Genomic DNA, 12,059 nt, shown 5'->3' with positions numbered 1-12,059 from the left:
GTATAATCTGTTCTTTTTTTGTACAACATATAATATATCTTAGCTTGCTATATATGCTGGTCACATACATTTTGCTTTTATATACAGCTTGAATTGATAGAATATAAATTATGTATAACGTGTTTGTAAATAATGAATGTCTTGTTCACCATAGAATAGTATCATTTCTTTTATTCCTTAACAAAATTATATTGAAGGTTTTTTTTTGTATTTTTTTGTGTATAATTGATGAATGATCATTACATTCTATTCACATTAAATAATATTTTAATAGAATTTAGTGGAATTAATCATTCCACATCATTCTACTCTAAAAATAGATAATTTAGTTACAACCATACTTTAATACAAACAGATTAGCACATGGTTTTAAAGTAAAAAGAAATACTAACTGGAAAAGGTTATACTTTTATCTTATTTTATTAAATTTATTAAAATAGATTATTAGTAATTAAAATCTGTTGGATGAATAATTACGGAGTAATGTTTACTAATTTTTACTAAAAATTACTAAATAATTACAGAGTAATTTTTACTAATTTTTACTAAAATTACTAAATTTACTTAATATTTGCTAAATATTACTACATTTTTATTTTTATAATTTAAATTTTATTTGAAAATTTTTATAATAGAAAAAAATATATAGATATGGAATATATACTATATATAATATCTGAAATGTCATTTTACTCTTAACAAATGACTAAAGTAACATCGTCATTTCAAAATTAGCTGTTTACAAAATGCCATTACTAAAATTTTATATTTTCCCTTTACTTAATAATTTTTGGTTTTTATTATATTTTATTTTCCAAGAACATAAAAATATTCATAAGAATATGATGTAGATTGTCATATATATATATATATATATATGTATATATATGCTCTGAAAAGGAAATATCCATAAGATTTTAGTTGTTATTGAATATATATATATATATATATATAATACTTAAAAATATCATCTCAATGATATAATAATTATTAAAAAATGTGTTAAACAATATAAGTGATCATATAAATTATATATTCATCCTATGATCATCTGGTCCATTCAAAATTTTATGTTACTAGTGTTACCCTCGTGCTACGCACGAATTAAATTAACTGTTTTTAAAATTATTTGATGATAAAACTGCAATTTCAGAATTATCAATAAAAAAATAATTATATTAATTAAATATTCTATAAGTATGGATAACAATTTCATAAAATAGTTGCATTCAAATAAAGACCTTGTAAACGGAAAATAGTTCAAAATAGATATATGTTGAAAGTATTTTATATTTAAAATTTGAGATATATACAACACAAAAATATAGTTTAGAGTTCTAATTTCAACGTATACTCATTTTCTCTATCTGTAGTAAATACTAAATAGATAACATAATTTTTTTTTCGACTAAATAACTGAAACTATGGACCAAGAGAAACTTTTCAGAAGAGACGATGTTACCTTTCCAGAACAAATTTGTCTTCTTTATACTTCTGATCTTTCTCATGCTCTGATTCCTAACAAATAAAGAAAGAAAAAATGTGAAAAAATGAGAAACCTGTCCCAAGAAAACTGGAAGTGAGACTAAAGAGTAAAGAGAGATATAAAGCAAGTTACGTATTTCCAGCCAACATTATCTCCGCAACAGCAGCAGAAAATATCAGCAACGGTGTGCATACCCGAAAGTATCATCCTTTCCTCTAAAGGACCCATATTTATGTTCACTCTGAAAAATCAAGACTTAGCATTGGAATCAGCTTCTACAATATATCCAACTCTATTGCATTAGAGAAATATAGTTAACATAATTTTTCTAAAGAGAAGTCACAAAACAGATATTAAAACCAATTTATAAGTAAAAAGAAGGTAAATACTTTACCTTTGTTGCTGATAAAATACTTTACCTTTGTTGCTGATAAAATTTTATTTCCCATTTAGGTTTGTCTCCTTTTAGAATCTGTGAAACAGAAGTATATATACACAAGTGTCATTTCCACTCTGAATTATTTTACTGTTTGGGCTCATATTACATCTGACGAATACAGAGTGGAGTTTGAGGTTTTGAAGAAACTGTGAAAATAGACAAAAGGAAGAGCATAAGTTCTTTACTCTTTTGACCGTTTTAAAAAGTTTTGGAAATGATATTTAAAGCTGGAAATATACAGAAGAAAACAGTTGATAATGAAACGTGGGTGAAATTTTGAGAAAATTTAGGAATTAGATGGTTGAAATTGCAGAAAAATAAGGGGTGGAGAATATTTTTTCAACCGGTTGTTTTCGCTTATTTGTTTTTAGTTTTTTTTTTTTGTAAAACTAATGCCATGTGTCATACTGTTATTGCTCATGTGACTTGTGATTTAGTATATAAGGGATATTTAACTTTAAAATAAATAACCAATTCAAGATTAAAATTAAAATTATGACTGTAATAATTTAATTTAGTTATAAAATAACATATAAAAATTAAAAAAATATTTCCCAAATATATTTATAATTATAAGACAAACTGAACTAAATGTAAATAACATGATTAATTTGTTTTATTTATTTAAAATCCAAAACAATTATGGTTTAACTCGGATGAAAAATGCAACATAATATATAAAAATAATAATTAATTAATTCTCATATTTTATACATAAAATACATCTATAGACAAGACAAGATTTATATTATTTATTAAATAGTATTTATTTTCCTATATATAATTTATAAAATGAAATAAATTTTATAAATAAAAGAATTTAAATATTAATCAATTATTATGATTCTTAAAATATTTTTATCTGTGTATACAAAAAAAATTATTTACAAATGGACGATCTAATTCAAGTCGTAGAATTGCTGACAAAAAAAAAAAATTCAATTCATAGAATTATTAATCAAGTCAGTGTATAAAACTTCCACACTTTAGAACTAATGTTGAAAAAGGAACAAGAGTGAAAAAGGTATAAAAATGAAAAATTGGAGGACAAGTCAGTAAATAAAATAAAATGTTAAAAGTTGTTTTGGTTTTCAAACCTAAAAAAAGAAGACGGTGGAAGGTATATAAAGTAGAAGCAGTTACTTTCTTCTTCTTAAACTCCACGGCGCAGATCCGAGGAGTTTCCGTCTCTCATTTGACCATTTCTTCTCTCTCGAGATCTCTCTTTTTCACTTTGTGCTAACAGCAGGTTTGTTTTAATGTCTCTCTCTGTACTTTGTGTGTGTTTGGAATCTCTGATACTGGTTTTGATTCGTATTTGTTTCATCCTACGCAATGCTGATTCGTTAGAGATCTAGTTTTGTACAATGCAGATTGGGACAACTTGTTATGTTTTGGTTTCATTTTGTACAATGCAGATTGGGACAACTTGTTATGTTTTGGTTTCATTTGATTCTTGCTTTCCTTTCCAGTTGTTGTCGGATCTCAGACATTTGAATGTTTTCTTTGTGTGATTTTTGAAATCTATATTTTTTTGTTTCTTACAATGTCGTTTTGGTTTGTGTTTATGTATATCTCTCCAGTCATGGCAGGAATGGCGTCAGAAGGAACACAATACGATCCTCGTCAGTTTGATTCTAAGATGAATGCCATGTAAGTTCTCACTTACCATTTGAATCACTCTATAACCTAAGTAGCTAACCAAGACTAAGGTCTATGGTGGTTTTGCAGACTCGGCGAGGAAGGAGAGGAAACTTTCTACACCACTTATGATGAAGTCTGTGATAGCTTTGATGCAATGGAACTCAAGTCTGATCTCCTGAGAGGCATCTATGCCTACGGTTAGTGAGATAGTACAAATTTTTATTCCTTCATTGTATATGTTTTGGTTCTGTCTTTCTTTTAGTTACTTCAAAGCTTAATGTCACTCTTAGCCCTAAGCACATTTACCCGGAACTGAACTGTGCTGAACCGAAAAAACAAACAAACCAAATTTCATAAATATCCCCAAGGATCCTGTGTCTAGAGCCTAAAAAAAACAAACCGGAACTGAACCGAGAATGAAATGAGTACCCAAAATTTTAAAATAATAGTTTATATATCTAAAAATATTAATTTTATTATGTTTGAAAGAATCAAATATTCTAAATATACTGTTTGTAAACCGAATTAGACCCAATATGTTATCGGGTATTAGCCAGTTCCCAACATTGTCATCCGAATCAAAAACCGAAATAACAGAAACCAAACAAAATTTCATAAGTACCCAAACTGATCCTATATCTCTAGGACCGAAAAACCAAAAACTGAGAAAACCAAACCGAAATTCCTAGGCCTAGTCACTCTTACACAAACTCATTGAGCTTCTGTAGTATAGCTTGTCATAAATTTCTGTAATCTAACTGGTAATTTGATTCCAGGTTTTGAGAAGCCATCTGCTATTCAGCAGAGAGGTATTATTCCATTCTGCAAGGGTCTTGATGTGATCCAGCAAGCTCAGTCTGGAACCGGCAAGACCGCTACCTTCTGCTCTGGCGTTCTTCAGCAGCTTGATTACACTCTCGTTCAATGCCAAGCTCTTGTTCTGGCTCCCACCAGAGAGCTCGCTCAGCAGATTGAAAAGGTTATGAGGGCTCTTGGTGACTACCTCGGTGTCAAGGTTCACGCCTGTGTTGGTGGAACAAGTGTGCGTGAGGATCAACGCATTCTCCAGTCTGGTGTCCACGTTGTCGTTGGAACACCTGGACGTGTCTTTGACATGTTGCGTAGACAATCTCTCCGCGCTGATGCCATGAAGATGTTTGTTCTTGATGAAGCCGATGAGATGCTCTCTCGTGGTTTCAAGGATCAGATTTACGACATCTTCCAGCTTCTTCCTTCTAAGGTTCAGGTCGGTGTCTTCTCCGCCACGATGCCGCCTGAAGCTCTCGAGATCACAAGGAAGTTCATGAACAAACCGGTGAGGATCCTTGTGAAGCGTGACGAGCTGACTCTTGAAGGTATCAAGCAGTTCTACGTCAACGTTGACAAGGAAGAGTGGAAGCTGGAGACGCTTTGTGATCTCTACGAGACGCTAGCCATCACGCAGAGTGTCATCTTTGTGAACACAAGGCGTAAGGTTGATTGGTTGACTGATAAAATGAGGAGCCGTGACCACACGGTTTCAGCCACGCACGGAGACATGGACCAGAACACGAGAGACATCATCATGCGTGAGTTCAGGTCTGGTTCTTCCCGTGTTCTCATAACCACTGACCTCCTTGCACGTGGTATTGATGTTCAGCAAGTGTCTCTGGTGATTAACTTTGACCTCCCTACCCAACCTGAGAACTACCTTCACCGTATTGGAAGAAGTGGAAGGTTTGGGAGGAAGGGAGTGGCGATCAACTTCATGACAACTGACGATGAGAGGATGTTGTCTGATATTCAGAAGTTTTACAATGTGGTCGTTGAAGAGTTGCCAAGCAATGTTGCTGATCTTCTCTGAGTCCTCCTGTTGTGGCGGCATGGTAATTTCTTTCTTTTTTTTACCGAGTAACTGCTGAATTTTACCACCCTTTTTACCGCAGTTTTACTATGTTTTGTTTCCAGCTTATTTAGAGTTTTTTTTGGCAAAATGAGAAGAGAACTCATCTCATGACTTTTTGTTTTGTTTTGTTTTTTTGGGCATTATGTTAAAACTTTCTTGTTAACGCGACTCACAAGTTTCTATTTCTCTTAATCATGTTTTATTTAATTTGGTGGAGTTTCCGAGTTTGGATGTGTGTTTCGGCTAATGTAAAAAAAAAAAAAGGGTAAAAAAACAATATATTCTCTCGAATTCATGAATGAAGAAGCACCGGCCATGTGTTTATTCAGTGAACATTAGATGAGAAGATCTTACAGAATTTTCTTAGGAAGAATAAACACACAAACACTGTACTAGGTACTCTACTAAGTAGTAATCAAACTCTTTTTTTTTGTAACACTTGGTAATAATTAAACTCTAATAATATTTTTTAAATTGATCTCTAGACATACACAAGCATAATTCATCTTGAATATAATGTACCTGATCTCCCTTCTATATATATCCTATATTACATAAGCCAAAAGTGTTATTACAAGACACAAAAAGAAGAAAGCATTTCTCCTTTTTTTCTTCCTAAAAGCAGACCCAGCTTCTTGAGGTTGTTGCAAGTGAAGATGTTGAAATCAAAGTCATGCAGAGAAGAGATGAGAAGCAGCAGTATAGCCTACAAGTACCATTGCTTAACGAATGGTGGAACACCAGAAGCAGTGGCAGCACCAAGCCCAGCAAACCAACAGCTTCCAGTGATGTTGAGATCTTATAGCACGTCAACTTATAGTCCACACAAGAATCCAACAACAGTTAGAGACAATCCCAACAGTAAATCGAATAATAAGGTGAAGAAAGGGTTAAAGGAGGCAGAGATTCAGAGGAAGAAGAGAGTGGCTGCTTATAACGTGTATGGTCTTGAAGGGAAAGTGAAGGGATCTATTAGAAAGAACTTCAAGTGGTTCAAGGAGACTTGTTCAAATGCTGTCAACGGTTTGTGGTGATCTGATAGAGAGATATTCAGCAAAAGGGAAGAGTAGTAATCAACGTACGATATCTGATTGTATTAAGAGTGATTTTAGGAGTTTATCTTGATAATAAGAGCTGTAGACACAAGCAAGCAAGTGTTGTATCTGATTGTTCTGTTTGTAAACTAAAGGATAAGTACATAATAAAACTGTTGTCTTTTCTTTATATCGGTTTTTAACTCTTGTCATGATCCTACAACAAAATCTTCTCAGTCTCTTCTCTTGCTTCTTGTATCTTTCAGATTCCACTTTTAGCAAACTCAATATTATGATCGCTGGTAACAACAAGAGGTTCAGGCTGGCTGATACAAGTTATGATGAATTTAATTGCATTCGCTATATACTCCATTCATAGATATGAAGAATTGAAATATGACGCAACATGGAACACTCATGTCCTCTAAGGGTGCAACTTGGCATGACATACGCAACTCTCATGTCCAGTTTTAAACAAAACAGTACAATTAACGCTTACACTTCAAATCCCTTCGAGACTCCAAATTAACTTTGCAGTACCAACTGAGACATACACAACAGAGTAGAAAAATAATCAAATGGGGACTAAAAATGTCAAGTCTATTGACTCCTTGACTCACTTCTGAGTTTGTATTCCTCTGGAATCACTTCTTCAGAGTCTTTACTTTATCTTTTGTTATTTGAGAGTGCTTACAAGCACAAGCAAAGTCTCCCTCCCTCTAAAACCTGGGGAGGGCCTAAGAAAGGTTTTCTTTTGTCTTTAAATTTACAAACATCATTCACTGGTCAGTGGGTACCCAGCGGCTAAAAGTGCAGACCCTCGATCCCTTTAAGATTGGACTCATAGTTCTTCATAACTGAAGTATTTCCCCTTGATGGAGATGATAGCTTCTTGTTCTCAGATGAGACTATAGGTGAGCTTCGACCACCATAAATCTTTGGGTTGGAGCTTGTTCCAGCTTCAGTGATTTGAGGGTTTGATGGCTCGGAATCAGTTCCAGGAACTGCAGCCTCGCGACTACCGGAGACAGCAGCACGTCTTGATGACCCAATTGCGCGGAGAAAGCTAGAGCTAGATAACTGTCACAAGCAAAACAACTCGGTTACTATTTTATATAAAGAACAAAGAATCCTATAGATCATGTTTGCAAAACATGATACTACATACTGGTAGGGGTAAAAATAAATCAAATTCAGCGGCCAAATCCTTGTGTATACAAACTGGCTCACATAACGTTATGTTCATCTTATTCAAAACAGGAGCTAGAAAAAGGATACCAACTTTATGTACTCACCATTACATCTTTAGAGATTGCAGGATCATTTGAAACTGGTGCTTTTTGTTTAGCTAAGTTGCCTGAATTAAATATTTGTCCAGAAATCCGCCTAGGGTTTCCTGATGGCCAGCCAGAAGAAGTTCTAGCTTCCTCGCCACCTGCAGTGGAATCAAAGAACATATCTAATACTCATATTCCTGTAGAACCGAGGATCATAGTTTAAATGCTTAACCACACATAGAAGAAACTACTCAAAAATCAAAATAGATGGAACAACCTGATGGCCTCTCAGCACTAGTAATAGCAGGGGGAAGGCCAGAGCTTTGCCCAACTCCAGGGACCTGTAACAAAGGTATGTGCATTAGCAGAAATTAAGTAGACAGATGAAATCCGAAAAAGGAAAAAAACAACATGATTCTTACATTGGGACGGGGAGGAGTAGAAAGCTGTGATTGCTGATACTTCAAGATAGTCCAATCAAATACATAATCAAACTGAAAGCCTAAAATACGAGTAGAGAACGCAAATTTAAACCAACATGTTACTTTACTGATTCAAGTTAGATTTGATTCACCAGACTAGAATTAACAAAAGTGACGAGTGAACCATACCTTCGCGGATAAACAGGTCACGGAAAAGCCGTTTCAGGTAGGCATAGTCTGGCTTGTCATCGAATCTCAGGGACCGGCAATAATGGAAGTAAGAAGCAAATTCAGATGGATATCCTCGGCACAAAGACTGAAAGAAGAAAAAAGAATATTTAATTTAATCAATGTTAGATCACAGGTATCACCAACACAGGCCTTGGGTGATAATTTATACCTCAATAGATGTCGATACTTTCTTTTCACTAATCCTCTCATACTTTTGCTTCTTATTACCAGCTTTCAGTCCTTGCCAAGGAAGACTGCATTCGATGGGGAAAGTAAGAGAAAGGCTGCACTATAACTAAGCAATAGCAACATCTCAACATGGAAGGTAAGAAGATACACACCTTCCTTTTAAAAAGTACATGAGAACAAATCCAAGTGACTCCAAATCATCCCTGCGGCTTTGTTCTGTGATACAAGTGATCATTGCAATTCAGAATTACATTTTCAGAATAATTAGTAAGTTAAATGAACTGGTATACCAATGCCAAGGTGAGTGTTCATGCTGGCATATCTAGCAGTTCCAGTTAAGTTTTTGTTTTCCCTGGAATAAGCAAGATATTAGGATTAGAATTGCTAAGATGATATATCATATACTGCAATCATCGAAAGGGTTACTAATCCTAGCAATTCATCAAATAATTTTCTTACATACTATTGCAGCTTCACAAAAACTGGAAAAAATAAGCTAAATATCCTGAGTAAGAGGCTATATATCGACTAAAACGGCAGCAATACCTTATTCCAAATGAAAGAACACCTATAAAAACTCTTGTTTTGTCTCTAAACATTTATATACACTAAAACCAGAATGAAGCAATGATTATACTAAAAAACAAGCAAAATTCGCCCCATTTTCTAGATAGGGCAAAAACTAACAGTAAACAGGTAAGGTACAGACAGTAGAAAATATTGTAATAACCACACTGCAGCCTATTTTAAGCAGACAAGAAGACTCCATCCTTTCACAGTGATATATAACATTGAAAACCTCGAGTTAAACAACACAGGCTAGTAGAAAACGAAAGCAATCCCTAGCACTAGCTCAACCCATTATTCTTATGATCCAACAACTCGAGTCCGATACTGTGAGCACATAAGTATCAGATGCACAGGCTCAACAAGGAAAATCACAGGGCTGTGGCTAACCTGTACGGTATGTGCTGATGATTTGAGTCTCTATACTTCTTGGCCAGACCAAAGTCGATGATGTATACCTGTACTCGGCCAGCGTTTCGTTTAACAGATAATTGAGGAGAGTAAACAAAGCCTAAAACAACCCTTTTCAACAACTACCTGATTTGCGCGCCTCCCAAGACCCATCAGAAAGTTGTCAGGCTTGATGTCCCGGTGTAGAAATGACCTCTGATGAACAAATTCAATGCGATTGATCTGACAAGGGTAAAAAATATGTCCAAAGTATTTAGGCAATACCTTTGTTCAAAATAGGAAAATTATTTTCAGCCAATAGAAGGGATCCTACCATTTGATCTGCAAGCATCAGTACAGTCTTTAGTGAAAGTTTCCTACTACAGAAATTGAATAGATCTTCAAGGCTAGGCCCCAACAAGTCTATCACAAGGACGTTATATTCCCCTTCAACACCATACCATTTAATGTTTGGAACGCCGGCTGAAATAAAAAAGAGGAAAGCAACCTTACTTGAATTAGAAAGAAGAAAGCACATACTGCAAAATGAAAACAAGTACATAACTAAGGTCCTTACTTCCTCCTTGTAATACTTTATATAATTTTGATTCATACAGTAACTGAGGATGCTTAGTTTTCACATTTTCCTGAAAGAAGAAAAAAAGCATGCCAATCAGAACATATACAGCAAGCACAGCAGTCAAACTCTGATATATGATTATGTGTAGAAAATTCAGAACAACAAAGAAGCATGAAAACAAAAAATGAGGATTTGATTAATATCATATTTGGCAGTCGGAACCAGCGCAAACGGGTAACAGAAACAAGACATCTCAAAACGGGTATATTTATAACATACAACCAACGTTAACATAATAGGTGTCAGCCTCATAAATCTCCATCTTTAGACCACACAACAAGACATCTCAAAACCTTCAACAGAATGGACCCACCAGCTGCATGTAATGTTGTCGTGGGCTCTTAAGAGCTCATTCAGCATTAAATAAACTATCTTCCCAAGAATCAATAATACAGTACCAGCTCTCAGTTCTAACAAAAAGAAGTAACAGCCTTATAGCTAAAGGCAGTGTATTAGCCTATAAAGTACAGTATATACCTCCTATGTTTCTATAGTAATTCATATTACTGCTTTATTTCACACTGAATAGCTAGTTTTCAATCATGCTATAAACTGAATGTTCGTAGTTTAACATTCAAAGCTTGGAACTTCAACACCATTCAGAACTTGGAACTGTCTATATTTCAACATGGTAAAAAGAAAAAGCTACAAGCTAAGAAAAAACAAACAATAACAATAAGAATTGACACAAAGCTCAGTTCTTTATAAATCGACACGATATATATGCCCGCAAGTAAGTAGTACTTATCAATAAGCAAGCGAAGACCTCAGATTCACATTCCCCCAAAACAACTAGGCTCTCTCTACTCGAATGATCGAATACTTACGAGTTTAATGGCAACTTCTTCATTAGTCTGTATATCAGTACCTACACAACACCATACTCCTTCAGTATAATTCGATTCAAACAAGCAAGTATAGTTAAGGGGATTACCAAGATAGATCTCTCCGAATGATCCACTTCCGATCTTCCTCCCCAGCCGAAACTTGTTTCCGACTCGCGGCTCCATCGAATCGAAACCCTAGAACTACCTCTATACTACTAGCTACTACTGGAGCAGAGTACTTGAGGCGTATGAATCAAGCGGATTGAAGATAGGAGTAGCGGTGGATTCCGATTGACTTCCGGCGAAAGAGCGTCGGCGACATCTCTCTACCACGCGGCGAATATAAATAATCCCAAGAAAGGTAAGGGATTGGATGGACGCAGAGATTTGGTAAAGAACATAGACAAAATGCTACTATTAATAATTTTTATTTTCTTATTATTATTGTGGAGTTGTTGGATACTTTTAATGGGCCGTACTACTGGTCCATATCGGCCCATAATAGCCAACCACCTCTCAGCACTCAAATTTGATTAACCACCACATACATCACTGTAAAGTAACAAACACGCAAACAACTTGATGATTTTCATTACCTAATCATTGGGTTATGAATTTGGATGGTTATCAGATCGGGTTCTAATTGGCTATTTCAGTTTTAGAAATTGTTGGAAATTTAAATGATTTTTTTTTGCTACCGTTCAAGTGAAACATTTCGGATATTTAGATGAAGAATTACTCGTGATTATAATTATTTGTGATTGTAACTATTTGTAATATACTATTGCATTTTTTAGTGATAAATTATTGCAACTGTTTATGATTAAAACTTTTGGTAAAGAACTATTGTGATTTTTGACCAACCATTGTAATTATTGGTGTTCACTCATAACTTTTGACTAACTATTGCAATTGTTGGTTTTATCCATTATAACCTTTAACATTCTATATATGGGATATTGACAAATCACACAAGTAATAAAAGGAGAATAAACTGATCAGGAAGACTGTCCACGTATGACAAAATA

At 34.4% G+C, this 12,059-nt stretch overlaps 3 protein-coding genes across 3 annotated transcripts; 2 read left to right on the top strand and 1 right to left on the bottom strand.

The window, feature by feature from the left end:
- The first annotated feature begins 3,013 nt into the window (after positions 1-3,013).
- On the top strand, positions 3,014-5,661 carry LOC106396560 (eukaryotic initiation factor 4A-3). The gene is made up of 4 exons (XM_013836988.3): positions 3,014-3,174; positions 3,509-3,578; positions 3,657-3,766; positions 4,346-5,661. The coding sequence occupies exons 2-4, from the start codon at positions 3,511-3,513 to the stop codon at positions 5,410-5,412; spliced, it is 1,245 nt and encodes a 414-aa protein (XP_013692442.1). The 5' UTR covers positions 3,014-3,174; positions 3,509-3,510; the 3' UTR covers positions 5,413-5,661.
- A 49-nt stretch (positions 5,662-5,710) lies between these two features.
- On the top strand, positions 5,711-6,837 carry LOC106421798. The gene has a single exon (XM_013862616.3). The coding sequence runs from the start codon at positions 6,111-6,113 to the stop codon at positions 6,486-6,488; it is 378 nt and encodes a 125-aa protein (XP_013718070.2). The 5' UTR covers positions 5,711-6,110; the 3' UTR covers positions 6,489-6,837.
- Positions 6,838-7,051: 214 nt separating this feature from the next.
- LOC106396574 (casein kinase 1-like protein 2) lies at positions 7,052-11,439 on the bottom strand. The gene is made up of 14 exons (XM_013837005.3): positions 11,139-11,439; positions 11,032-11,072; positions 10,142-10,211; positions 9,899-10,047; positions 9,712-9,807; positions 9,565-9,632; positions 8,898-8,959; positions 8,760-8,823; positions 8,588-8,672; positions 8,377-8,503; positions 8,188-8,267; positions 8,043-8,106; positions 7,784-7,923; positions 7,052-7,568 (listed from the first exon to the last, which is right to left on the bottom strand). The coding sequence occupies exons 1-14, from the start codon at positions 11,212-11,214 to the stop codon at positions 7,293-7,295; spliced, it is 1,398 nt and encodes a 465-aa protein (XP_013692459.2). The 5' UTR covers positions 11,215-11,439; the 3' UTR covers positions 7,052-7,292.
- Positions 11,440-12,059: the final 620 nt, after the last annotated feature.

Source organism: Brassica napus, chromosome A2 (assembly GCF_020379485.1).
Source record: "Brassica napus cultivar Da-Ae chromosome A2, Da-Ae, whole genome shotgun sequence".
NCBI classification, from domain to species: Eukaryota; Viridiplantae; Streptophyta; class Magnoliopsida; order Brassicales; family Brassicaceae; genus Brassica; species Brassica napus.
Note: the sequence above shows the minus strand (reverse complement) of the source record. Positions and strands in the feature narration are given on the sequence as shown.